The sequence below is a fragment of the Chanos chanos genome, chromosome 15, assembly GCF_902362185.1.
Source record: "Chanos chanos chromosome 15, fChaCha1.1, whole genome shotgun sequence".
In the NCBI taxonomy this organism is placed as follows: Eukaryota; Metazoa; Chordata; class Actinopteri; order Gonorynchiformes; family Chanidae; genus Chanos; species Chanos chanos.
The window spans coordinates 7,282,447-7,309,505 of record NC_044509.1 but is presented as its reverse complement, the minus strand read 5'-3'; the positions used below and the strand labels follow the sequence as shown (position 1 = coordinate 7,309,505).

General features: G+C 45.9%; 1 protein-coding gene across 2 annotated transcripts in view; it reads left to right on the top strand.

Moving 5' to 3' along the window:
- Nucleotides 1-27,059, top strand: part of acaca (acetyl-CoA carboxylase alpha) — a 36,611-nt gene that overhangs the window by 8,828 nt on the left and 724 nt on the right. The window contains exons 16-53 of one of the 2 annotated variants that reach the window (XM_030792379.1): nucleotides 391-618; nucleotides 1,448-1,598; nucleotides 1,718-1,852; nucleotides 2,145-2,291; nucleotides 2,507-2,695; nucleotides 3,026-3,126; nucleotides 3,251-3,339; nucleotides 3,765-3,889; nucleotides 4,151-4,264; nucleotides 4,498-4,611; nucleotides 4,871-4,960; nucleotides 5,268-5,386; nucleotides 6,542-6,565; nucleotides 8,265-8,408; nucleotides 8,614-8,716; nucleotides 8,832-8,939; nucleotides 9,167-9,223; nucleotides 9,531-9,575; nucleotides 10,959-11,000; nucleotides 11,740-11,955; nucleotides 12,068-12,223; nucleotides 12,432-12,656; nucleotides 13,666-13,821; nucleotides 14,048-14,194; nucleotides 14,435-14,704; nucleotides 15,050-15,147; nucleotides 15,850-15,970; nucleotides 16,308-16,418; nucleotides 19,824-19,967; nucleotides 20,302-20,422; nucleotides 21,500-21,596; nucleotides 22,368-22,464; nucleotides 22,730-22,865; nucleotides 22,960-23,137; nucleotides 23,412-23,524; nucleotides 25,075-25,229; nucleotides 25,473-25,643; nucleotides 27,026-27,059. The exon at nucleotides 27,026-27,059 is cut by the window's right edge and continues 103 nt beyond it. In XM_030792379.1, coding sequence (XP_030648239.1) covers nucleotides 391-618; nucleotides 1,448-1,598; nucleotides 1,718-1,852; nucleotides 2,145-2,291; nucleotides 2,507-2,695; nucleotides 3,026-3,126; nucleotides 3,251-3,339; nucleotides 3,765-3,889; nucleotides 4,151-4,264; nucleotides 4,498-4,611; nucleotides 4,871-4,960; nucleotides 5,268-5,386; nucleotides 6,542-6,565; nucleotides 8,265-8,408; nucleotides 8,614-8,716; nucleotides 8,832-8,939; nucleotides 9,167-9,223; nucleotides 9,531-9,575; nucleotides 10,959-11,000; nucleotides 11,740-11,955; nucleotides 12,068-12,223; nucleotides 12,432-12,656; nucleotides 13,666-13,821; nucleotides 14,048-14,194; nucleotides 14,435-14,704; nucleotides 15,050-15,147; nucleotides 15,850-15,970; nucleotides 16,308-16,418; nucleotides 19,824-19,967; nucleotides 20,302-20,422; nucleotides 21,500-21,596; nucleotides 22,368-22,464; nucleotides 22,730-22,865; nucleotides 22,960-23,137; nucleotides 23,412-23,524; nucleotides 25,075-25,229; nucleotides 25,473-25,643; nucleotides 27,026-27,059 — 4,871 coding nt within the window. The remainder of the gene's footprint in view (nucleotides 1-390; nucleotides 619-1,447; nucleotides 1,599-1,717; nucleotides 1,853-2,144; nucleotides 2,292-2,506; nucleotides 2,696-3,025; nucleotides 3,127-3,250; nucleotides 3,340-3,764; nucleotides 3,890-4,150; nucleotides 4,265-4,497; nucleotides 4,612-4,870; nucleotides 4,961-5,267; nucleotides 5,387-6,541; nucleotides 6,566-8,264; nucleotides 8,409-8,613; nucleotides 8,717-8,831; nucleotides 8,940-9,166; nucleotides 9,224-9,530; nucleotides 9,576-10,958; nucleotides 11,001-11,739; nucleotides 11,956-12,067; nucleotides 12,224-12,431; nucleotides 12,657-13,665; nucleotides 13,822-14,047; nucleotides 14,195-14,434; nucleotides 14,705-15,049; nucleotides 15,148-15,849; nucleotides 15,971-16,307; nucleotides 16,419-19,823; nucleotides 19,968-20,301; nucleotides 20,423-21,499; nucleotides 21,597-22,367; nucleotides 22,465-22,729; nucleotides 22,866-22,959; nucleotides 23,138-23,411; nucleotides 23,525-25,074; nucleotides 25,230-25,472; nucleotides 25,644-27,025) is intronic. The other variant, XM_030792380.1, reaches the window with a different exon arrangement.

Genomic DNA, 27,059 nt, shown 5'->3' with positions numbered 1-27,059 from the left:
ATCTGAGGTCAGTCCTGAACACACGTCCTTTGTGCCGCCAGGCCCCTTCTCTCTCTCCTCTCTCTGAGTGAGAACCACTGTCCGCTCAAACCTCTATTCCCGCCTCCCTCTTTATGTACACAAGACCTACTCCTTGTTCAATCATTAACCCATCGATAAATTAATTGATTCCTTGTGTGAGCCAATGCATGTTGCCATGGAGACAAATTACACATCGAAGTGGAGATGTTCGCACTTAATCCACTGGAAAAAGTACTGCGACTCTAGATTGAGACCATTAGCATCAGGGCGACGGCGGACGTGACAGTTTTCTGTTTTCTGGTCATCAGCCGTGTTTGTTTAGCTAATTAGCCCCCTCTTTAATCGTTCTCTCTGTCTCTCTGCGCTCAGGGGACAGGTGCTGCCCGCTAACACTCTGCTGAACACGGTGGACGTGGAGCTGATTTACGAGGGCACTAAGTACGTCCTGAAGGTCACGCGGCAGTCGCCCAACTCGTATGTCGTCATCATGAACAGCTCCTCGGCCGAGGTGGACGTGCATCGCCTTAGCGACGGGGGTCTGCTGCTGTCCTACGACGGAAGCAGCTACACCACCTACATGAAGGAGGAGATTGACCGGTACTGTCTGAAACACACACACGCACACGCACACGCACACACATACACACACGCACACACACACACACACACATACATACATACACACACACACGCACACACACACACACACACATACATACATACACACACGCACACACACACACACACATACATACATACACACGCGCGCACACACACACACACACATACATACATACACACGCGCACACACACACACATACATACACACACATACATACACACGCGCACACACACACACATACATACACACACATACATACACACGCGCACACATACACACGCACACACATACATACATACACACACACATGCACACACACATACACACACACATACACACACACACACATATACACACACACGCACACATATACACACACACACACACACATACATACACACGCACACACATACACACGCACGCGCACACACGCACACACGCACACATACATAAACACGCACACATACATACACACGCACACACATACATACATACACGCACACATGCACACGCACACGCACACATACACACGCACACATACATACACACACACACACACACACACACACACACATACACACGCACACACACAAGATTTGTGCTTCTAACCACACAACACTTACAATAAAAAAACAAATTTACTATCAAGTAACTGTTGAGTGAACCTGGTTTGTCTTGAATAATACTTAGCTATGCAATATTAATATGGTAATTCCACTGGTATCTGTTTTCACCGGTGAAAAGTAGACGTATCGGTAAATGTCTTGGACCAGTGCTCAGGGAGGTTTCATCCTTTTATCACAGGTACCGCATCACCATTGGAAACAAGACTTGCGTGTTTGAAAAGGAGAACGACCCCTCGCTCCTGCGGTCGCCCTCGGCTGGGAAACTCATCCAGTTCACGGTGGAGGACGGCGGTCATGTGTTTGCCGGGCAGTGCTATGCTGAGATTGAAGTGCGAGTTTGAGCCTTTGTTTCTTTTTCTCTTTTTCTTTCTTGCACCAGCGTTAATCTTAACGGCATTACTCTGTGTGTGTGTGTGTGTGTGCGTGTGTGTGTGCGTGCGGCTGTCAGGTAATGAAGATGGTGATGACGTTGACAGCTGCTGAATCAGGCTGTATTCACTATGTGAAGAGAGCGGGTGCTGTGCTGGAACCAGGCTGTGTCATCGCTAAACTCCAGCTGGACGACCCCAGCAGAGTTCAGCAGGTAAGAGAGAGGGAGCTTTCTCTATGTGTGTGTGTGTGTGTGTGTGTGTGTGGATGAGATGTTTGGAATCTAACAAAATATCTTTGTGATTTACAATGTCATATTTAAACAATGTGTGACTCTGAACACGGCGATAGAATGCAGCGTTACAGGAATTAGCCCCATCCTGAATGCGTGCTTTGTTTTCAGTTAGGTTGTACAACAGAAAGTGGTTGGGGTATGTGTGTGTGTGTGTGTGTGTGTGTGTGTGAGACCATTGTTAAGTGATTGTAACCGGGTTGTTGTTCGTCAGGCGGAGCTGTTTACAGGATCTCTGCCCAGTGTCCAATCAGAGGCTTTGAGAGGAGAAAAACTGCACCGTGTCTTTCACAGCACCCTGGACCATCTGGTCCACATCATGAGTGGCTACTGCCTGCCAGAGCCCTTCTTCAGTGCCAAGGTTAGAAACCAAGCCCCAACCCCCCCCCCAACACACACACACACACACACACACTCACACACACAGACACCGCCACCCCGCAACGCATACTTACACACACTTGACATACAGACTATACAAAAGTGTAAGCACCACGCCACTCCATTCTGAGATGGTCTTATCCTGTGTGTGTGTGTGTGTGTGTGCGTGCGTGTGTGTGTTTGTGCTTCGCTCAGCTGAAAGAGTGGGTTGAGAGGTTGATGAAAACACTACGCGACCCTTCTCTGCCGCTGCTGGAGCTCCAGGACATCATGACCAGCGTGTCGGGCCGTATCCCTCCCGCCGTGGAGAAGGCCATTAAGAAAGAGATGGCCCAGTATGCCAGTAACATCACCTCTGTGCTCTGCCAGTTCCCCAGTCAGCAGGTCAAAACTCTCAGCTTATATTACTACTGGTTACACACATACAGGACCATTACAACACTTTCATTATGGATCGTTAGAATTTTGATGAAAAATAGTAATCCAACTCACAATAAAAGTATTGAAAAGTCATCTAGCTTGATTACAGTTTGACTGAGTGTTGTAACGAGTTCATATGTTAGAAAGGATACACTTCCTCTTTAAGCCATACTGTCATCACCGGAGAGGAATTTGAATTACAAATGCAACTCAGAAACGCTGGCACGGTGCCCAAGGTGCAGTAAAAGGGAATCTTGGCTACTGTTCAAATGTTCTGTAATTTTCTTCCCTTAGATTGCCAACATCCTGGACAGCCACGCAGCCACTCTCAACAGGAAGTCTGAGAGAGAGGTGTTCTTCATGAACACACAGAGCATAGTACAGCTGGTGCAAAAGTCAGTTTACCTTTCAGAAATATTTCTACATTTGCACACACACACACACACACAGGCGCGCGCACGCGCGCTTTAGCTTGCAGTCTCTCTGCCCGTCTGACTAGCTGTTGTCTTTTACCGTCAGGTACCGCAGTGGTATCCGCGGCCACATGAAGGCCGTTGTGATGGATCTCCTCAGGCAGTACCTGAAGGTGGAGGTCCAGTTCCAGCATGGTGAGGGCTAAACAGCAAAACCAAGACTAAGCCCATTATTTAACACATGGATGGGCTTTAGAGCAGAGTTCTTCAGACCCAACTCTATGTCACTGTCTCAGTTAATATGACAGAGTTTTTCCTATAATCAGCACAGCCATAGTTAGTTTAAATGCAAAATGTTAACAAAGGTGTGCACTAAAAGTGATGTGTGGGCATCCAGTTTGTCCACTAACATATATGCAGGAAAGTAAAGCAAAATCTTTATTTTTGGGTCCCCTTAAATGATTTCACAGCACTGCAGTTCATGAATGTGACCACCTGGTGGCACTCTGTACTTTTGCTGAGATGTCATTGTCTAAAAATGGTTGGTCAGTGTCTGTGTTTTGCAGCATCTTTGATCCGATGGGGTGTTTTATTTTATTTTTTTTTTGCACTTGACCCAGGCCACTACGACAAGTGTGTTTTTACACTACGCGAAGAGAACAAAGGCGACATGGCCAACGTCCTCAACTACATCTTCTCCCACGCCCAGGTCACCAAGAAGAACAGTCTGGTCACCATGCTGATTGTGAGTAATCAACCAGTATATTTATTTATATATATATATCACAGTTTTCTGCCATAATAAACCAATTCTGATCCCCCTCACTCCTGTGCGTTCTATTATAGTGTAATAGTCTTGTGCTAACCCAAAGATGAATTCCCACCTAATCTCGTTTTAATTCATCTTTAGCCCTTTCTTTTCTCTGTATGTTATTCTTTTTGTTTGTTTGTTTGTTTATCCTTTGTTAACGCTGTGTCGTCCCCATGTCCTGTCGTTTCCGTGTAGGACCAGCTGTGCGGTCGTGACCCCACGCTGACCGACGAGCTCATGGCCATTCTTACAGAACTCACGCAGCTCAGTAAGACCACCAACGCCAAGGTGGCGCTCCGCGCCCGACAGGTAAACCCACTGTGCCTGCCTCACCGTGCAGCCAAACGCAGGGTCCGATCTTTACTCACTCTGGACACACACAAAAAATAAATTATGATGCTCTGAATTGCTGGTTTGACAAGTAATTTATAGGAGTCTCATTTGTTTTTCTGGAAGTTTCTTTGAGAGAAAGATATGTGACTGAGGGTATTGCTTAACTATGAGTATATGGGGTAATTTTACCCTCTTAATTTCCCCTCCAGGTGCTGATTGCCTCTCATCTCCCCTCATATGAGCTACGACACAATCAGGTGGAGTCCATCTTCCTCTCAGCCATCGACATGTACGGACACCAGTTCTGCATTGAAAACTTACAGGTAACATGGAAAATCCGTCTGGGTCTGTTAGCTGACACACCATAGACGCATTGCAAAGTTGAACCACACTGCCATCTGCTGGACGTTTTCTAATAATTCATATGCCTTACAGTTGAACTCGGGAGACAAGTTAAACTTCAGCTCTGACTGATAATTTATGCTTTTATTCATTTAAAATTTGACATTAATTATATTTCATTCCTTTTATTGTCCTTCATTTTGTTTTTGTTTTTTTGTTTTTTTTACTGCTCTCTTTAAGAAACTGATCCTGTCTGAGACGTCCATCTTCGACGTGCTGCCCAATTTCTTCTACCACAGTAATCAGGTGGTCAGGATGGCAGCTCTGGAGGTGAGGAGGATGATTGGCGCGTGCACAATGCACAAAGAATGATCTAGAAAGCCCGCTGCATCTCCCAGTCCCATTGTGTTCAGGCAAAAGCATTTGTTTATCTCTCTCTCTCTCTCTCTCCCTCTCCCTCTCTCTCTCCCTCTCTCTCTCTCTCCCTCTCCCTCTCCCTCTCCCTCTCCCTCTCTCTCTCTCTCCCTCTCTCTCTCTCTCTCTCCCTCTCTCTCTCTCCCTCTCTCTCTCTCTCCCTCTCTCTCTCTCTCTCTCTCTCTCTCTCTCTCTCTCTCTCTCTCTCCCTCCCCGTGTCCAGGTGTACGTTCGCAGGGCTTACATTGCTTACGAACTCAACAGCGTTCAGCATCGCCAGCTGAAGGACAACACGTGCGTCGTGGAGTTTCAGTTCATGCTGCCAACCTCCCATCCCAACAGGTACCCACAATGCACTGCAGCCCTGCCTCTGCCCTGCGTGGGACAGTAGAGGAGATTAGAGAGAGCGGCAAAGATGAGCACCGCGTCTGCGGTTCCTCAGAAACACCGCATTCACTGCCGAAATACCAAATTAACAGATTAGAAACCGGTTCTGCTTAAGATCGCTTCTCCTCCACTGTTCCAAAATCCCTTCCCCTGAAACTCTCTATGCGTGCTAATTAATTATTATTATTAATAATATTCCGGAGTTATACTGGTAATCTGTTTGTTGTAAGGAGTGTGAAAAGTGATGAATGTCGGAGAATCGTTTTAGGAATTCAGTGTCTTCACTCCTAAAGTCACTTGCTGTATATCAGCTGAGTCTTTTGTGAATCTGCATCAATGGAGTTATGAAATATGCTGCAACTGAAACACACACACACACACACATTGTGAGTGTGAGGACTTGTGTATGCTCAGTGTTTGTGTTTCCTCTCAACAACACGTCCCCTCATTCCGCTTTTACCTCATTCGGTTCTGCTTCTGCTTTGTATCCAGCGAACAAGTTTTGCCTCTGGTCAAAACACGTTTTTTTTTTTGTTGTTGTTGTTGTTGTTTTTTGGGGGTTTTTTTGCGGTGCTTTTTTGTTTGCTGATGTGCTTGTGAGACAATATGTTGTTTTCACTTTGTTTTGTTTTTTTCAACTTGTAAAAATATCATTTTGTCTGCATGGCTCTGACTTAACCTTTTGACCCCTCATGTTTGACCTTCTCACAGTGAAAGAGAGCATGTGAGAGACGGTGTGAATTCGAGACATGCCTTTTCATTCTGGAGTCAAACTGAAAAAGATGATCTGTAGCTGTATTTGCATGTAAGAGAGGAGCAGTCAGTAGTAAAGTGTATGTGTGGTCAGATTTTTTTGGTCATTTTGATTTAATTTGGCATTATGAACAAGTTCACTGAGACTATTAGAACTACTAGAACTAAGCTCACATATTCACCCTAAAACGAACATCAGAATATGATTTGATGCCAATAGCTGTATGAAGGTTAGCAGTGATCAGCCAATCATCTTCAGTTCTCAAGTCTAGAGGCCACACATTGCTTTGCACTGACTGGCTCCTCCCACTGTTGCCTGACACTAACCAATTAGTAATCAATGTTGTTTGATTGCAGAGGGAACATCCCCACTCTAAACAGGTATAGTACACATTCTTTTTACTGTAATCTAATGTGTAGCGCTGTCTATACTCTGTATAGACATTTAGATAGTAGAGTAGAATGCAGCATGGTGAAAACCTTGTGTTTTTAGGACCAAAGTAATATTTTACTGACATGACTAAAGGCCTTTAAAGAAAGACCTTATTAAAATCCTTGAGTAAAACACACGTTTAAGTAGTTTGAATGTAAAAGAAGTGTGAACTTTGTCTTAAATCAGAGATACTTTTCAGTGAAAGTCACTGGGCTTCATGAGTGCTTGGTTACCTCCGTTTAAATGCTTCCTGTAGAATTGGTCTTCTCAAACATGAGTTACCGCGTGTGTTCTGAGTGTTCTTACGACCTCCACTTATACTTTGATTTCGCTTATGCTGCTGAGCATTTGCGATTGCTTAGTGGTTTTTCTCAAATGTACGCAGTTCTTAATGAGGCCTGGATCTTGGTCTGTCTGAATCATTTTGAACTAATGCAGATGGCATGGCTGACGGAGCGACACACAATCATTAGTTCTCATGTTTATACATGGATTGTTTACCAGCTATTGTTTTATCAGAATTGTGTGTGTGTGTGTGTGTGTGTGAGAGAGAGAGAGAGAGAGAGAGTGTGTGTGTGTGTGTGTGTGTGTGTGTGAGAGAGTGAGAATGAGAATGAGAATGCGTTTACATGCAAATGAGTGTACCTCAAAGTGAAGATGCGCTAATTTAGTTGAGCGAAATGAAGTCGGGTCTGGGACCACACGCTGAGTTTGAATTAAGTTTGTAATTGGTCTGTTTTAATTCTCACGTTCATAAACTCTACGATGCGAGGTGATCGCTTTAATCAAGCCCCTCCCCTTCCTCTCCTCCCACCAAACGCCTTGATTTATGAATATGAATGTGCTGGTGTTCTCTCAGGAAACTATCCGCTCCGCTTCACGACAGACCACCGTTTAGCACGGCGGCTAATGACCCAGCCGTAAAGGAGGACAGGTGGGCTTGTGCAGTAATTCTCACCCCTCTGACTAACAGGCCTGAATCAAGGGCCGAACCTCGGAACCATCCCTTAAAAAAAAAAAAAAAAACAAGGGGGGGGGGGGAACTGGAAATCTCTGTTTTGGACAAGGCATGGGTCTTCTCTGTCTGTTTGTTCTCCTCAAGGCTGTCAAAGTGTTTCTCATTTCATTTTTGCTTCCACTAACAAGTCTGTCATGTCTTTTGTGTGAATTTGTCAAAGCTCAGATGAAACTGTGCACTGGGTTTTAGCTAACTTGTAGATGGTGTACTCTGTAAGAGTGACTAGCTGTTTTCCTCAGTGACGCTGTTAAACATGGCTAATTGCTGTGAGATGGTTTTGGATTTGGATTAACCTCAAGTTTCTTGCTAATGGACATTAGAGTAGCTTTTGAATCGCTACTAGCGTAGTGATACCGGTGTGATTTCTATAACATATGTAAATTGCCTCTTGATAAGCTGCTGTTTTTGAGATTTTGAGATGATACAGAATCAGAAACGCGGCTCTAACGTCACACAGCGTAGCTTGTAAAGAGGCAATCCTGTCATTCTACGACGTTCTGATGATGGTTCCCGCCTCGGTTGATTTGACGCCCTGAACACTGCGGTTGGTGGAGAAAGTGAGTGTGTTGTTTGTGGAGAGAATTAGCATAAGACGCACATTTAAAAGTCCTCCTGCACTGTTCTCTCAGAATGTCCTTCTCGTCCAACCTGAATCATTACGGCATGGTTCACGTAGCCAGTGTGAGCGACGTTCTCCTGGACACCTCCTTCACACCTCCCTGCCAGCGCATGGGGGCCATGGTCTCCTTCCGCTCCTTCCAGGAGTTCACCAGGTGAGCAGAGCACATGTATGTATGTGTATGTGTGTGTGTGTGTGTGTGTGTGTGTGTGTGTGTGTGTGTGTGTGTATTGGTGTGTCTGAAAGAGTGAGCATACAAGTCACCAAGTATACCTCATAGACTTTTCCACCATTGTCTGGAAACCAGTGGAGAGAGAGAGCATGGTTAATACAAGACCATTCTGTTCCTTTTTCCTCAGAAACTTCAACGAGGTGATGAGTTGTTTCTCAGACTCTCGTCCATCCAGCCCAACCTTTCCCGAGGGGGGAAACCCCGTGCTATACGGAGAGGAGGACAATAAGGTCAGATCAACACGTCAGTTTTAAACTTGTAACTTCATACACGTTACTGTCACTGCGAGCGTGTTCTTCTCTTAATACGAGATTTTTTTTTCTTTCTTTTTCTTTTGAACAACAGAGCACACAAGACGAGCCCATTCATATCCTCAACGTCGCCATTAAAACTGACAGCGATATCGACGACGACGGCTTGGCCGCCATGTTCCGCGAGTTCACTCAATCCAAGGTGAGAGACCAGCTTTTATGAATCAAAAATCATTTCTCTCTCTTTTTTTTTTTTTTATTTTTAGTTATTTAATCATTACATTCCTTCATTCGTTCATTTACTTACTACTTTGATGTTCTGAGTTTTGAATTGAATTTTTGAGTTTTGAATGGAATTGTCTAGAAACACTGCTTTTCCTGCATCTGTTAACGACCCTAAGTTCAGATGACGTCTGTCTCTGCCTTCAGAAATCTCAGCTATTCGAGCACGGAATCCGCAGACTGACTTTCCTGGTGGCTCAGAAGGTGCGCATCATGTCAATACTTTACCGTCTTTTCCCTCTCTCTCTCTCTCTCTCTCTCTCTCTCTCTCTCTCTCCTCTCAAATCTTCATTAAAACCCACCTCCAATAATCCTAATCTTAATCTGTCCATATGACCAGAAATATACTGACATGTAATTCAACTACTGATTTGAATGACCTGTAATTGACCGAAATTGTGATGAAATGATCAGTATTTGCCTTATCTGCATGTCCGTCTGTCTCTCTCTCTCTCTCTCTCTCTCTCTCTCTCTGTCTCTTTGAATCTGTTTGCGGATTATCTATAAACAGGATTTCAGGAAGCAAGTCAACTGTGAGGTGGATCAGAGGTTCCATGTAAGTAGTGTCATGTGGCGCTGTGTGTGTAATGGACACTCTTTCCCCCAGCCTCTTTAAGATCACATTTACAGTTCCGACAGAAATGCCAGGCCACCGTTTTAAAGCCCTGAAATGCTATTCATTGTGAGATTTTTTTTTTCCTTCCCACCGTTGCTTCTAGGAGCTGAGTTGCTTTGTGGCGATGAGTAGAGAGCTGTCCTCTGATTATAGAGAGGGGCTGTTTTTTTTTTTTTTAGTTTCTCCAGCTTTGTCGGCGGCTAATCACTATTATCGCGCCATCTTTCTAATCATCACGGCTTTTGTGTCTTATAGAATGGCTAACGGACGTCTTGTGCGTCCTCTGTTCTCTGCATTGAGTTGTGTGCGCTTTCGTGTCATCTTGTGTAACCTCAGTTTAAATGTTACAATGACGGCGCGTTAGCCACAAGACTGCTGTTCGATTCAAAACAATGAACCTGCCATACAGCTACCAAGTAAATTTGTCAGTGACTCAAAATATGCTGAAGGAAGCTTATATTAGGCTCTCTTTATCGTACGATAATAGAGTCCTAATGAATACAAACCATTGATTTGCTCTAAAACTTGAATAGCTAAAGATGTTGTTTGGTGTAACTGTCAAACAGAAGCATCCTGATTATGCAGGAGCCGGGTTGATTAGCTTGTATGCAATTAGTTAGTTATTGTTACCGCGAGTGGTTTTTCCCCGGCGAGCGGAGACACTCAAAGACCCCTCAAAAGGGCCCTCAGATCCTCTCACAAAGTCGAAACGGCCATCTCAGAACCGGGCGATGTTTTATTCATCACTCTCACATGTCTGTTAGGTGTTCATAATATGTCATAATGCGCAAACGCTTCACCCCCCCCCCCCCCCCCCCCCCCCAAAAAAGCTCTGTAATTCAGTCCCTCGACTCTCCAGGCACAATGGGGAGGGACATCTGCCTTTTCAAATGCTAAACCGACACTCGAGCATCAAAGGCGGACAAAAGGTTGTTTGTGCTGATTTGATCTGTGAACTCATCAGTTCAGAGAATTTCTCCTTTCAGACCTGTTCTTTTTTTTTTTTTTTTAAGAGACCAAAGATTACCCTTTCACTAAGATCAGTTGTAAATCTGAAGAGTTCATTTCTTTTTTTTTCTTTCTTTCTTTCTTTCTTTGTATAATAGGTTGTAGAAATTATTCTCTCTTGGCGTCAGATTGTTTGGCAAAATGTGTCCTTTCTTTTTTAGGTGACCTACATGTCACTCTCTTTCTCCAAACACAAGTCACTCCATTTAAATGAAACTAAAGAGCAGGCACATAACGCGTGTGTATTCAGCGTGTGCTTGTGTCTGTGTGTGTGTGTGTGTTTAATCCAGCTTTCTTCTCTTTCTCCTCACACAGAGAGAGTTTCCTAAATTTTTCACCTTCCGTGCCAGAGACAAGGTGAGCGATAGCAATCACAACACTCTAACATAAGTAATCAAATAAACATCTACATGGTAATTCACAACTTAAACATGAGGCAAACCATGTTATATGGAGAGATATTTCGCGTTAGTGCGTATATTTCTCGTGTAGATACCACTTCAGAATGGTAGATTCAGGAGAGAAGGTTCTAGAAGAAAGAAAAAAAAAAAGAATGTTGTATTCTTCCTCGCTTGTCTGCGCTGTGAAAGTCACTCCATCATGATCAATGATAGCTCTTTTTCTTTTCCTCTACCCCTGATGGTTTCTAATATGGTTCCACCAAAACTCATTATATTAATGAACTTTTTAATTATTTCCCCCATTTGAGAAGGATGACATCCATTAGCAGTGTAGTGATTACCTACATTTACTGAAGCCAGCCTACAGGCTCGTGGGCGTTTTTTCCTCTCCTGTCTACTCTCTTTTACACACATTTAAAAACAATTTGGGCCTCCTTTTTTTTTTTTTTTAAAGACTATGACAAATTTAGTGTATAGTGCTTCAGAGCTTTGAGGGAGTCCCTTTTGTCTGTTCCGCAAAGGATGCTGTTGAAATTCCTGAGTTTTAAGTGTGTGTGTGTGTGTGTGTGTGTGTGTGTGTGTGTCTGTGTGTAATGTATGTGTCTGTGTGTGTGTGTGTGTGTGTGTATGTGTATCTGTGTGTAATGTATGTGTCTGTGTGTGTGTGTCTTTGGGTGTGTGCTTATATTTTATAGTTTGAAGAGGATCGTATCTACAGACACCTGGAGCCAGCGTTGGCTTTCCAGCTGGAGTTAAACCGCATGCGTAACTTTGCCCTGACCGCCATCCCCTGTGCCAACCATAAAATGCACCTTTACCTGGGCGCTGCCCGCGTGGAGGTCGGCACGGAGGTCACGGACTACCGCTTCTTCGTCCGAGCCATCATCCGTCACTCTGACCTGGTCACTAAGGTGAGCGAGCGTGTTGGTTGAACTCCTCTTGACCGTGTGTAATATGGATTGTTGGACGTGTGTGTATGACCATGCTGTGGTGTGGTGTGTGTGTGTGTGTGTGTGTGTGTAGGAGGCTTCGTTCGAGTACTTGCATAACGAGGCGGAGCGGCTGCTGCTGGAGGCCATGGACGAGTTGGAGGTGGCCTTCAATAACACCACAGTCCGCACAGACTGCAACCACATCTTCCTCAACTTCGTCCCCACTGTAATCATGGACCCCTCCAAGGTCAGAGCCCCATCAGAACCGCCCGGCCCCCGGCCGGCATCTCCGCACAGTGTTTATTTTAAAGTTATGATTTGTTGTTGGTTTCTGATACCCTCTCTGAATGTGTGTGTTTACGTGCATTTGATTGTGTGTGTGTTTATGCGCGTGTGTATGTGTATGTGTGTGTGTGTGTTTGATGACGTGTGTGTGCGCGCACGTTCCCTCTCAGATCGAGGAGTCGGTGCGTTCCATGGTGATGAGGTACGGCAGTCGACTGTGGAAACTGCGTGTCCTCCAGGCCGAGTTGAAAATCAACATTCGTCTGACACCCACAGGCAAACAGATCCCCATCCGCCTCTTCCTCACCAACGAGTCGGGTTACTACCTGGACATCAGCCTCTATAAGGAGGTCACCGACTCCCGTACGGGACAGGTGGGGCCCAAAGACCGACAGGTGGGGCTCACGCATCTCTCATCCATCTCCCACACACCCCTATCCCCCCATCCCCCTACCCCAAAGCATTGTCAGCATCTGATAACAGACTAAGGGACAGACCCTGCTCCTACTTGAAGGTGACACAGCATCTTAGTATCACCAACTGATCACAGATCAGTCGTCATAACGCTCTTTGGTCTCGTCATGTCCTGTATGCCAGGGCTCCCCAAATCTAGTCCCGGGGACCTAAAGACAGGGTACACCCTGAAAGACCTGTTTTTTTTTGTTGTTGTTGTTAACTTCAGAAACATGAGTGTGTACGTCTTTAGCCAATCAGAGAGCACCTTTGTTGATTATTAGGAAAACCAGCAGGATCATGGCCCTCCAGGACTGGATTAGAGTAACTCTGGTATATAAGGGTTTAATATCATTTCATCAGTATTGTGTATATGCGTGCTAATTAGAAATGAAACTACCTATGAGTCTGTGTTGATAATGACTCGGCGTTTGTCTGGTAACGCGGGTTTTCAGGCCATCTGTCCCTTAATCTGATCAGTTTTCCTCATGTCTGTCTGTTGGTGTTTTTTTTTTTTGACAGGAGAGAAGGTAAGTTTCATCGTCATGTCCCCTAGTGCCACCTGACCACAATAGAATCAGTGTGTGTATATTTGTTCGAAAGAAAAAAAAAAAGAAACATCTTATAGAAAATAAAAAATTCAGATACGAATCCCTTGTTCCAGATCTCACACTCATCTCATACAAATTGGCAGTTAGTGTTGCATATGAAGGATTGTTAGTTTGGTTTAACATGAACTTCAGTCTCATTGGAATCCCTGTCAGGGTCATTGTCATTGTCGCGTTGTCATGTATGCTGAAGTCAGTTGTTTTGTCTTCGTCTGTGTTTTATGTGCTTCCGCTGTGCTCTGTGTGTGCTGAAATGAAATTGGGGGGGTCGTTTTTCTCTCTCTGTCTCTGTGATGTTCTGTCTGTCTGTCTGTCTGACCTGGTACTTTTCTTGTCCTCTCAGATCATGTTCCAGGCGTACGGGGACAAGCAGGGCCCTCTCCACGGCATGCTAATCAATACACCCTACGTCACTAAGGACCTGCTCCAGTCCAAAAGGTTCCAGGCCCAGTCTCTGGGTACCACCTACGTTTACGACTTCCCCGAGATGTTCCGACAGGTACCGAACCGAACATCGGTTAAGCAGGACCAGACTAGTTTCCAGAAACTTCCAGAAGCAAATGTCTCTCTTTTGGGGATTTCTCAGTCTACTGTTCTTTAAAGGAGCTTTTTACACGTCAGATACTCACTGTATACAGACAGTACACAGTGCTCATTGTTTATTTTCTTATTTTATTGTTTTATTGTTCTTTATCATCCCTGCTTTGTCCCGTACTCTTTCCTAGGCTCTGAGGAAGCTGTGGCAGTCCATGGATGCTCACTGCCAACTGCCCAAATGCCCTCTGCCCTCCGAGCTGCTGACCTTCACCGAGCTGGTGCTGGACTCCCAGGGCCAGCTGGTCCAAATGAACCGCCTACCTGGAGGAAACGAGGTCAGGCTCCTACATGTCACTCAAACCTCAGAGCATGCAGTACCTCTCATGCCCTCTAGGGGTCTCTCCTTATCCTCAGTACCGATGAACAGTAATTTATCATCATATAATTAGGGGTTTATGCTGAGGGCTTTTCAGAGTATGGTATGAACATGAGTTTTGTTTAGTTTTTTGTTTGTTTGTTTTCTAATGGGGAAAATTCCGCAAAGAAACATTTGTCTCTTTTTGGTTTGCGAGCAGATCGGCATGGTGGCGTGGCGCATGACGCTCAGGACTCCGGAATACCCCGGCGGCCGCGAGATCATCGTCATCAGCAACGACATCACGCACAAAATCGGCTCGTTTGGGCCGCAGGAAGACGCCCTGTTCCAGCAGGCGTCCGAGATGGCGCGCGAGAGCGGCATCCCGCGAGTGTACATCGCCGCCAACAGCGGCGCCCGCATCGGACTGGCAGAGGAAATCCGACACATGTTCCACGTGGCCTGGCAGGACCCCGTTGACCCCTATAAGGTGAGGAATTCACCTGAGGAAAAGAAGGGAAAAGAAGATGCCATGGAAAGAGTTAGGGGATTCGTGTAGAAACGGATAAGTGTCCTCTCAAACACGAATACCCGAGTTTATCTGTCCGGATCTCTGAAGTGCAGGAACTGAGTGGACAGTTCAGGTTTTGTTTCTTTGTTTTGTTTTGTTTTTTTACGTTTTTTTTTTAAGCCTTTTTTAGTTTATGGTGTTTTTTTTTTACTCTTTCAGAGTAAAAGTCTGCGCAAAGCTCTGTCATGTAACGTGTCTTTAGACTGGACCGTCCTTTTAACAATGATTTGATAAGCGCTGATTGGTATGCTTCTTTTTCTACAGGGATTTAAATACCTGTACCTCACACCTCAAGATTACAAGAAGGTATCCGCTCTGAACTCGGTTCACTGTGAACACGTGGAGGATGAAGGAGAATCCAGGCAAGTTCAGCAGCCTGTCAATCCTAATCCGGCACACAGACTCACAGACTGTGATAAAAAAAAACCAAAAAAAAAAACACTGAGTATTACTGGAATCCTAACGCTGCGCTCTCGAGTGGTCTAAACTGCAGCTTAGTTCTGGAACGGTTTAGACCAGAGGTCCTGGAGGGTCAATGTATTGTTGCTCTTTTGTTACAAACTCTTAATCAGATGCTGAGTTTTACCTGATGATCGTGTTCTTCGGCCAATGAGAGACCGTATGCCGTTGATTGACAAGAAAAGGAGCGGGACTTTGGCCCTCCAGGACTAGATTTGAGCCCCTCTGTCTTAGGCCGTTCGATATGTTCACTGAGCTGAATTTGCGTCATCCATAGGTGGCGCTGTTGTGTCATTTTCTTTAGCATCCCTCAGCCTGTTAGTCTTATTAAAAAGAACTGCTATGAAGTGGTGTTCAATATTTGCAAAGTCAATCAAAACTGACTTACTGTGGGAATTGCTAAATATTTCAGCAGGCAATAACAATTCAAGTTTTATTACCCTGTCAGATTCAATTCATTCGTTTCAGCGTTTTCAATGCGTAAATTCTCAAGTGAGGGGTTTGTTTATTCTGAGCAGAATAAGGGGAGGGAAAAAAAAAAAAAAAAAGAATGGTTTTTGTTTTGATGCTGCGGTTAAGTGTGATTTGTGTTGGGATGTGTGCAGGTATAAAATCACCGACATCATCGGGAAAGAAGAGGGTCTGGGTGTAGAGAATCTTAGAGGATCTGGAATGATCGCTGGAGAATCATCTCTGGCCTACGAGGAGATTATCACCATGAACCTGGTACACACACACACACCCACACACACCCACACACACAGATACTCAGTCTGTCTCTCTGTTATGGATAAAGACAGATATGCAGAACATACCCAAATACAGTTATGTAATCTGTGTAGATAAGACTGTCTTTATTTTGTCACTATGCACAGACTGTAATGAAACACAGCAGATACACAGTGTAACTCTAATTGATCCGTCTGGCAGACGCTTCTCTGGTCGTTCAGTGTCGCTGACCCGCTCCTTGTGTGTGTGTGTGTGTGTGTGTGTGTGTGTGTGTATATGTGCGTGTGTGTCTGCTTGTGTGTGTGTGTGTGTGTGTGTGTGTGTGTGTGTCCAGGTGACATGCCGGGCCATAGGTATCGGGGCGTACCTGGTCAGGCTGGGTCAGAGGACCATACAGGTGGAGAATTCTCACATCATCCTGACTGGAGCAGGAGCCTTGAATAAGGTCAGTGTTTCACACAAACCAGTTCTCTCTCTCTCTCTCTCTCTCACTCTCTCTCTCTCTCTCTCTCTCTCTCTCTCTCTCTCAAACCACCGCCCTTTCGTTTCATTTTTCTTTTTTTCTTTTTTTTAAACAGTCAACCATATAGTACCATAATCTTTTTTTTTTTTTTTCACCTTTTACTCTCGTCCAATAATCTTTATGTCCTCATAGCTGTTTAGTGAATTGTTTGAAAATGTGCATATTTATGCATAAATTAGCCATAGACAATAGAGGACGTCGGAGAAGTTTAATTTGGCTGCCTCTTAATTGCGTCAGTAATTTCATTCAGCGGAGACGAGGCCTATGACAGGACGTCCGTGTGTACTTTTACGCTGTGCTCTGTCATCTATGACCCCTGATGGATTGACTCTTAATTCATGCAATTAACGGATCTGCATTTTGACACGAATTTCAAGGATTATAATAATGCAGTCAGCAAAAAAGTCATTTATTTTGCATTTTGTCCCGAAGCATTTTTCTTTTTTTCTTTCTTTTTTTTTTTTTTTTTTTTTTTTTTTTGATTCGGAAGACGAATGTAAGGATTTTAGTCACTGTTTGACAGACTTAACGCCGAGCATTTATTTCTCTGTCCGTGTGAATTTCGAACCGGTTTATTCATTTGTGTTTGTATGAATTTATTTATGGAATTTATTTATCAGGGTTTGTGTACTTTGTGCGCGTGGTCCTAAAGACTGCCTCCTTTGTGTTTGCGGGGGGGGGGGGGATTTGCTCTTTTTAGTGTCTCATAGTACTAGGTCCCATTATGTTTGTGTGTGAGAGTCTTTTACCCTTCAGAGAGAAGGAGGAGCATGTAGTTGCTGTGTATTTTGTGAAATAAAGATATGTGTGTGTGTGTCTGTGAGAGAGGAAGAAAGAAAGAAAGAAAGAAAAAGAGAAAGAGAGAAAACTTGTTCTGTTTAAGAGTCAGATGGTTGACCGGTATTTCCTATTGTATCCCCCCCCCCCAAAAGCAAACAATAGCAGGTAGCACAGGACAGAGAGCTAAGGCGCTAAGGAAATATAGTTGCAGGGGTTTGTGTTTTCTCCTTTTCTTTCTCTCTCTCTCTCTCCGTCTAAATGGATTCACACCTCTGTTATTGCCACAGCACTCACTCCCTCTCTCCTCCCCTCCTCTCCTCCTTTCCTTTCCTCTTTTCCTCTCTTCCCCCCCCCCCCCCCATCAGCAGTCACACTGGTGCTGCTCCATGAGGAATAATAGAGAGAGAAGCGTGAAGTTGCTATTTGCATAGAAATAGCTTGATGCCTGCAGGCTGCAGCTTGGGAGAAGGACACCCATCTCATTTGTCTGAAATCAGAATGAAAACTTGTGCTGAGGCAGATCTCTCTCTCTCTCTCTCTCTCTCTCTCTCTCTCTCGCTCTCTTCCTCTCTCTCTCTCTCTCTCTCTCCCTCTCTGTCTCTCTCTCTCTCTTCCTATGCTCCGTTGGCTCTTCCTCACGCCTGCCTGCCAGTGTGTGAATTAACATGTCTTTGCCCTGAATGCTCTGAATTAGACACCACACATCTCTATATAACATTCACATCCACACACCAGGCTTATACCATATGTTTTTTTGTGTGTGTGTGTGTGTGCGTGTGCGTGTGTTAATGACATGCATGATATTACAGGGAATGGTGTGGTTTGCAGTGAGGCTTCTCCTGATTGTAAGTCTCTAACATGCCTGCTCGCAAAGCCAAATATTTATACTAATCAGCTACATGGATTTCCTGTCAAACGCGGGCGGGATTTTCTCAGCATTCACACCTCATTTTTAGGTTTAGTTCCCTACAGTCAGCGTAATGACATAATTCTATATGGTAGTTTAATATCTATCAAAGTAAAGAAGAGGCCCGTATCCTTTTCTGTAGGATATTCTCAGCAGTGCTTAGCAGCGTAATAATTATGGAATTATAGAGAGGCAGAAGAAACCGATATATGCGGCTGTGCAGTCTAATGCCCCTTAGTCCAAACCCTAGAGAATCTCTCCATCACTCAGAGACACGTTGTTCACTTAGCGCCTCGACTTTTATCAGAGACCCATCTCGCCGAAGCGGAGGACCGCTCTTACGCGTCGGCGAGAGGGAACCGGGCGGAAGCCCGTGGCCGTGAGCGTAATGACCTCGGCGTGGGTGGGGGGGGGGGGGGGCGGCTCGGGGGGCGACCCGAGCGGCCGGCGACTCCGCCGGTCAAGGTGACTGCCCGTGACGCGGAGGGGCCGCAAGCGGGGTTGACAGCTTTAGAGGAGGTGGGGGAGATTTGCGGCCGCGGCCGTAAGCAGTAATGGTCATAAAAACGGTAAATGACGGGTAGGGGAGGTGAAAGCTTGGAGTGAGGAACTGCCGCCTCTCCGGGGGTTTACAGGGGTCTGTCACCTCGCCTCCAGCGTTTGATGGAGGTTATGGGAGAGGAGGGACAGGATGGGGGATGGTGGGGGGGGGGGGTAATGGATTACCTGGGTCAGTAAATGCAGCCGCAAAGAAGCAAGAATGAGTTCAACAACCAATGGTGCCATCCTTTATTAGAAAGTTATTCTCTCTCAGAGAGACACATTAAACACACACACACATTTAGTAGTGTGTACCCCCTTTCTCAGCTCTGTGGTATTCTTTTGTTTACAGTTTAAAGGGCAGTCTCTGCTGTACCAGCTGCTGTGTAAATCTGGATCAGAGTGGCGGAAGTTTGTCTCTCTGTAAAACTAATCTGCTTCCTCATGACTTGAGGGATTTGTTTGTTTGTTTGTTTGTTTGAAGTGTTTTGCATGTGGGTATTGTGTGTGTGTGTGTGTGTGTGTGTGTGTGTGTGTGTGTACACATACGTACATGACTCCGTGTGCATAGAGCGTGTGCATATATATATATATGTATATATCTATCTCAGTTTAATGACTCTGGTGAACGTGTCGTGTGGCATGGTATGACACTGGCTCTTTGTCACTGGATGAATGGAGCGTCAGGGAGGAGAAACCCTTCCAGTATTGATACACTCCACAGGGTACAAATAACCCCTTCTATAGCCGCCAGTCCCCGCTGACCGGCTGCTGACACAGCCATCAGTAACAGTTCATCGACAGTATTGAGCAGCCTTCCAGCTCCCTGGCCCTCAGCATAGATCTGCCTGTGTGTGGGATGTTATCGATCTCACGCCATGGGCTACGGCCCCTCTGACACCCCCGCCGTCCTCAGCCATAACATTGCACGTATACACAAACACACACACACACACACACACACAGATGAGTACACGTGCTAAACAGCCTGGATCCGCGACTGAGGCCTTGCGTTACACGGTCACGGGAAGTGATATCACAGAATGGTCCTGAGAACAGGAAATGATGCGTTTGCCTGTCTCTGTCTGTCTGTTTCACAGGTGTTGGGTCGAGAGGTGTACACCTCCAACAACCAGCTGGGGGGAATTCAGATCATGCACAACAACGGGGTCACACACAGCACCGTTTGTGATGACTTTGAGGGGGTTTATACCTTACTGCAGTGGCTCTCTTACATGCCCCAGGTAAGCTAGACTCCAATATTCAATGTTCATTCACACAAAGTATCTGAGGGAAGGAGAGGAGGAGAAAGGCAGTTGAGTTTACACATAGGATGGGCAGACTTGAACGTGTTGCTCTGAACTGAATTGGAATGGAACTGAAGTTGTTTGGGAAGCTGATGGGAATGGAGGCTCCTGATTGGTTAAGGAGGTCACACTCTATGCTAAGGCTTTGATTCTGCCCTGTGTTCTCTCTCAGGTTAGGGTAGGGAAGCATTTTGAAGAAAATATTACATATAGTGTTATGCGTAAAGTCCTTGGCATTGCTAATTTGTCTGCATGTTTACTTTATTTGTAGTGTACGTCTAGCCCCGTGCCCCTGCTCATCCCCAAGGATCCAATCGACCGGCCCGTGGAATTCGCGCCCACCAAGGCGCCCTACGACCCACGCTGGATGCTCGCAGGACGAGCCAGCCAGAGTCAGTCCAAACTCTCTCTCCTTCTCTCTCTCTCTCTCTCTTCTTCTTTCCCTTTCTTCTCAACCGCACAGTAATAATAATGACACCCCCCCCCCCCCCCCCCCCCCCGGCATTCCGTCACAAGGCAAAACTATAAGAGAGATCTCGGGTTAATCCACATGTGTCATTTTGTATTTCTCTCCGAAAGGATTTGACCGCGTTCACCCCTACGCACCAAACATTCCGTTTTCGCTTCTTCCGGTTCGTCCAGAGCAGCGTCTCTGTGGGCGGTGTTTGGGCGTAGATGTGGTGTCAGGTGAACGAGGGAGGGAGAGACTGGAGTGACTGGTCGGGTTATGGAGTCGTAGCGTAAAACGGAGGCGGGGAGGGTCTCCGTCAGGGCAGGTTTACCGCGGGCCGGAGCCCGTTCGGGCTGAGGGGCCGCGGAGGAAGCGGTGCTATGGGGGTCGCTCCGGGGTAGAGATAAGGGCAGAATGGATGGCTGGTGTTTTACAGCTCAGGGTTGAGCCAGAGCAGATTACAGATCACTGTAATTACAACCGCTGGGCAGGACTGAGAAATTGAGGGCGTCAGGCGGGAGCGGGGGTGGTGTCGTAGTGTTGAGACAAGTTGTACTGCTTTACTGAACGCTAACATCTCACTCTGCTGCCCCCGCAACCGCACCTCACCCCCACCTCCTCCCCTTCACCAGCTCTCTCTCTCTCTCTCTCTCTCTCTCTCTCTCTCATTCTCTCTCTTCCTCTCTCCAGCTCTGTCTCTGTCTAACACTATCTTTTTTTTTTTTTTTTTTACTTTCTCTCTATCTCTCTTTCTGTATGTGTGTGTGTGTGTGTGTGTGTGTGTGTTGCTGACCTCAGCTTTTTGTAAGCTCATAGTCTCATATGTCAACCTCATTGTCATCTTTAACACTCTTGCCAACGCCACTGAATAAAGCTGAAACATCAACCCATGCGATAAGTTATTACATTTCTCTCTCTCTCTCTCTCTCTCTCTCTCTCTCTCTTACTCTCTCTCTCTCTCTCTCTCTCTCTTTCTCTCTCACTCTCTCTCTCTCTCTCTCTCTCTCTCCCTGTGCAGATCCAAAGGGGGCATGGGTGAGTGGTTTCTTTGACCATGGCTCTTTCCTGGAGATCATGCAGCCGTGGGCACAGAGCGTGGTGGTAGGTAGAGCCAGGTAAGCAAAAATCTCTCTCTTCATTATCCTACACAAACACTTTTTCAGCATCGTAACCGCACCACACACACACACACACACACACACACACCCTCTCTCTCTCTTTATCATTCTCTCTTTACACAGGAGGTCATACAAAAGACCCAAGTGACTAACGATAAAACGATTAACAGTCATTTTTCCCGTCTCACTGAACTTGTGTTGACCTGTGACCCCTGCCCGAGGGAGGGATTCGCCAGTCTCCCTTCTGATGAACGATTTCTTTTTTTTTTTCTTTTCTTTTTTTTTTTTATCAGTTTGTGTCCATCATTCCTTTCTGCTTCGGTTTTACATGTTCACTGTCTGTCTCACACTCCACGTCTCTTTTCCCTGTTCTGTGGGAATCAACAGTCATCCAAGCGTTCCGATCTCCTTTCAAATATGAATGATTTATTTCCCTGTGTTCGGTGAGACAGAAGCAGGTTTTTCTCATTGAAGACCTCTTCAAACGGTTCCCTTTTTTTTTTTTTGCCTATAAGTAATAAGAAATAAGTCATTTAAGCTTTTCGTTCTTCTTTAAGTGCTTTCTGGTTTCTCTCCTCTCTCCTGCCATATTCTGATCCATTATTGTTGTTTTTTCATCCTGTTTTGCCACTTCAGTGGTTGGGTAAACAATAAATGAAAGCGTAAGAAATCTAAAACCTTTCTGAACGAAAGTATCAGCTGCACATTCTTGATGCTGCCGTGACTCTGTGGATGCATTTACCAGACATTACGCTCCTCTCATCACAGATTGGGTGGGATTCCAACTGGAGTGGTTGCCGTAGAAACCAGAACCGTGGAGCTGTCTATCCCAGCTGACCCGGCTAATCTTGACTCGGAGGCCAAAGTAAGCCCAACGCAATCCCCCTTCAATCTCTGACACGCACACACACACACGCACGCACTTTCTCTCTCTCTCTCTCTCTCTATATCACACTCTTTCTCTCTCTCTCTATCACACACACACACACTCACTCACTCTCTCTAACATACACTTACACACGCGCGCGCGTGTGTGCGCTCACTCTCTCTCGTGTACACTTACACACACACACACACTCACACTCACACACACACACACGCTGAATTGGACCCTGTTGTGTGTTGCTCAGATCATCCAGCAGGCAGGACAGGTGTGGTTCCCAGACTCGGCCTTTAAGACCGCCCAGGCCATCAAGGACTTTAACAGAGAGGGCCTTCCCCTCATCGTCTTCGCCAACTGGAGGGGTTTCTCGGGGGGCATGAAAGGTCAGTGAGCGCAGGATAAAATAACGATCGACCGTCTCTGCGTGTCTGTCAGCGCGCGTCCCGTTTGTTTAACCCTTCGTCGGCTTGTCCTCAGACATGTATGACCAGGTGCTGAAGTTCGGGGCCTACATCGTGGACGGACTGAGAGAGTACAGGCAGCCGGTGCTGGTCTATATCCCACCCCAGGCCGAACTCAGGGGGGGGTCTTGGGTAGTTATTGACCCCACCATCAACCCACGCCACATGGAGATGTATGCAGACAAAGAAAGCCGGTAAGCGTGCGTGTGTGTGCGCGTGCGCATGCTTTTAACACACCTTGACACCTCTACAGACACATTTTTCCATATAGACTCATTTAATGGATCGTTGACCTTCTCAGCCAATGGACAGCTTTATTATTTGTTGAGAAGGTTGAATGAGATTGGAGACACTTGATTTGACTGCGCTTAGATTAGATTCTATGAGATTAGATCAGATTAGATTAGATTAGAGGCTGAATCAGAGCCATATCTGATCTGTGTGTGTGTGTGTGTCTCTGCTCCACAGTGGAGGAGTGCTGGAGCCAGAGGGTACGGTAGAGATCAAGTTCCGTAAGAAAGACCTGGTGAAGACCATGAGACGAGTGGATCCTGTCTACACGGGACTCGCAGAGGGACTGGGTGAGTCTGACTTTTGAATTAAAAGGGGAAGGGGAAAAAAAAAGGATTGTTTTAATTACTGTTCAATTTTTTTGTTGTTTTTCCTTTTTTTGTCTATAATAACAAATAAAAATGGGAGAAAGAGTGAGAGGGGGAAAAAAGAATAAGTAAGGGAGGTGGAGGTGGTTAACGAGTCATCTAATTTCTACTCATTCAAATCTTATCCCCGCCCCTCCCCCCGCCTCTCTTTCCCTCTCTCTCTCTCTCTCTCGGCCCTCTCTCTCTCTGCCTCTCTTTCCCTCTCTCTCTCTCTCTGCCTCTCTTTCTCTGTCTCTCTCTCTCTCTCTCTCTCTCTCTCTCTCTGTCTCTCTCTCTCTCTCTCTCTCTCTCTCTCTCTCTGTCTCTCTTTCTCTCTCTCTCTCTCTCTGCCTCTCTTTCCCTCTCTCTCTCTCTCTGCCTCTCTTTCCCTCTCTCTCTCTCTCTGCCTCTCTTTCTCTGTCTCTCTCTCTCTCTCTCTCTCTCTCTCTCTCTCTGTCTCTCTCTCTCTCTCTCTCTCTCTCTCTCTCTGTCTCTCTTTCTCTCTCTCTCTCTCTCTGCCTCTCTTTCTCTGCCTCTCTCTCTCTGCCTCTCTTTCCCTCTCTTCTCTCCCTCTCTCTCTGCCTCTCTTTCCCTCTCTCTCTGCCTCTCTTTCCCTCTCTTCTCTCCCTCTCGGCATCTCTTTCCCTCTCTCTTGCTCTCTCTCGGCATCTCTTTCTCTCTCTCTCTCTCTCTCTCTCTCTCTCTCTCTCTCTCTCTCTCTGATGCTATCACTTGTTGTGCATGTTGTGGGCCACATTACGCTCTAACTCTTGCCATTATCTGCCGGTGATTGTGTGGTCTACGGCCTCTTCCCCGGGGAGACGTGTCAATCAGAAAAGACTCGGATCAATCTGGGCCTGTTTCTGCTCTCTGCCTCTCCCCATTGATTTTCCCCTCGGCTGGAAAAAAAAAGAAAGAAAGAAAGAAAGAAAGAAAAAAAAAAAAGAAGCTAGGCAGTGGGAGCGTTAGGTCTGCCTCTGGGACTGCAGGCAGCCAGAATGATTGGCTTTGACAGAAATCAATCTCTCTCAGTTGACAGGGCCACAGGGTCTAGAAAGCACCAAACTGATACAGGATTATTGGTGGTGGGGGGGGGGGGAGGGGCGGCTCCTCCTGCGCCACCCACCCCCCGCCACGTGCTAATATTGTCGCTACCGTTCAGCTGCAGAAGCTTTGGATATCATCATCTCGTATAACCTCGAACGCAACGTCGACACCGATAATGTTGAGTTTCACTGAACCGTTAAGGCCTCGGTATCACATTTGCTATATGAGTACCAATACTGATTTTTCTAACGTTTGGACAGCTACTCTAGCTTCTGTGACAGCGAGTGTGAAATGACACACCACATGACAACTTGGAGGTGCACTTACGTGTGTGTGTGTGTGTGTGTGTAGGCCTACACTTTATTTCTGTCATTTTAAGACGTCTTTTTTTTTTTTTTTTTTTTCTTTTTTTCTTTTTTAACGTGCATGTGCGTGTTTTTTCTCAGGCACCCCGGAGCTGAGCTCAGCAGAGCGGAAAGAGCTGGAGACCAAACTGAAGGAGAGGGAGGAGTTCCTGCTGCCCATCTATCACCAAGTGGCCGTACAGTTCGCCGACCTCCACGACACGCCGGGACGCATGCAGGAGAAGGGCGTGATCACGGTCAGTCGCAGCACACCTTTCTCCAACCCCTTCGAGAAAACGCCGAAAGGACCGCTTGGCGCGTTGTCCTAAAAAAAAACAAACGTTTTTTTCCCCTCGTTGTCAGCCCTAAAACATCGTCGGCTCCAAACCGTGGTCAGCTTGAGTAGAATTCAGTGAGGGTCCAGCGTCTGATTTATTGAAACTGACCTTGAGGTGTGGCGCGTGTGTGTGTGTGTGTGTGTGTGTGTGTGCGTTTTCCAGGACGTCCTGGAGTGGAGGACCTCTCGGCAGTTCTTCTACTGGCGTCTGAGGAGACTGCTATTGGAGGACACGGTGAAGAGGAAGATCCAGGCAGCCAATAGCGAGCTGACAGATGGTCAGGTCCAGGCAATGCTGCGGCGTTGGTTCGTGGAGGCGGAGGGAGCTGTTAAGGTAAACGTCCCAAAAAAATGCCCGCGAACCGGAAACTCCTATCTCCGCATCTCTACATTCATCTTTTGACATTATACTGCTCTGTGTTCAGTGAAATACAGATAAACCTGATCTTAATCTGAGCTTCCAAGCATCACGTCGCTTGACTTTTGAAATATCGAATGCGGAAAATCTCCCAGCAGCCTTATCAGCGCTGTTCATCACCTTTCCCATCGCGCTAAAAACGCTCTCCGTTTAATTTACGAGCGCGTCGCACAAATTTACAACCACGTGTTAGAACCAAGCTTCAAGACCAAATGTTACAGAGACGGTCAAATTAAACCCAGGCCCTAAATCCCATTCTGCGACACCAAAAAAAAAAAAAAATCCATTATAGTTAAATGCTTGGAAATGTTCCACTTGTTCCTTCAGAAAAGTCCAAGCGGTAAATTGTGTTCTCCAGGGTTGACTACACCTATCAGGCCTTTTGGGTTTTTTTTTTTTTGTTTGTTATTTTTTGCGTTCTCCGTGTCCCAAACTAGCATCTCCCTCCCACACAATCAGCACACGGAAACGGATCGTCTTTCCAATGGGACTGACCGACCAGTAAAAGTCTGTCCTCCTCGGGGAGGAGGTGGGATTGACATGTCAGAGGAGGAATAGAAATCTGAGTATGACGGGATAGTTGAAAGGAAGAGAGGAGATGACATTGTTTCAGACGGCTCTTGAACAAGAGCCGCGTCGGGAGACGGGGGGGGGGGGGGGGGGGCTTAAAAAAAAAAAGACCTGGAGCGAAGCCAAGCCCCTGAGGCGACGGCGAAGTATCTTTAGAAGACGGCGTCTGGCTAGCTAATACATTACTCCAATCAGGCCAAGCTATCTTAAGCCACAATTAATCTGCACCCTGGCATGCGCAGATAGGAGAGCAACATGCTGTTTCTTAATTAAAAGCAAACGGATTAAAAATGATTAATAAGGGCATTAAATGTTCTTGCGGACTACAAGTGCAAGCAGTTTTAGAAGCACCGAAGACCATTAACGCTCTTCAAATCTTCACAAGCTACGGCTAGGCTTTGTTCAAGCTCAGCAAGATTTTATCTGCCTTAGTCAAATAAAGTATTATTGTGATTTTTTTTTTTTTTTTTCCATTTGGCTTTGTTTTAAGATGTATACTTTGGCTGTTAAATGGAAATCATGTGGAAGTATTCCTCAAAAGTCTGGCAGCTAATGTATTGATGTATAAAGGTAAAATTCTGCAGTGGGTACAACCTTGTAACAGCAGAACAGAGACTTATATTTCTTCTCCCTCTGACTCTCACACACACATACACTCTCCATCTCTTTTTCCTTCTCTGCCTCTCTGTCTCTCTCTCTCATTCTCTCCATCTCTCTGTCTCTCTCAGGCTTATCTGTGGGACAGTAATGAAGATGTGGTGG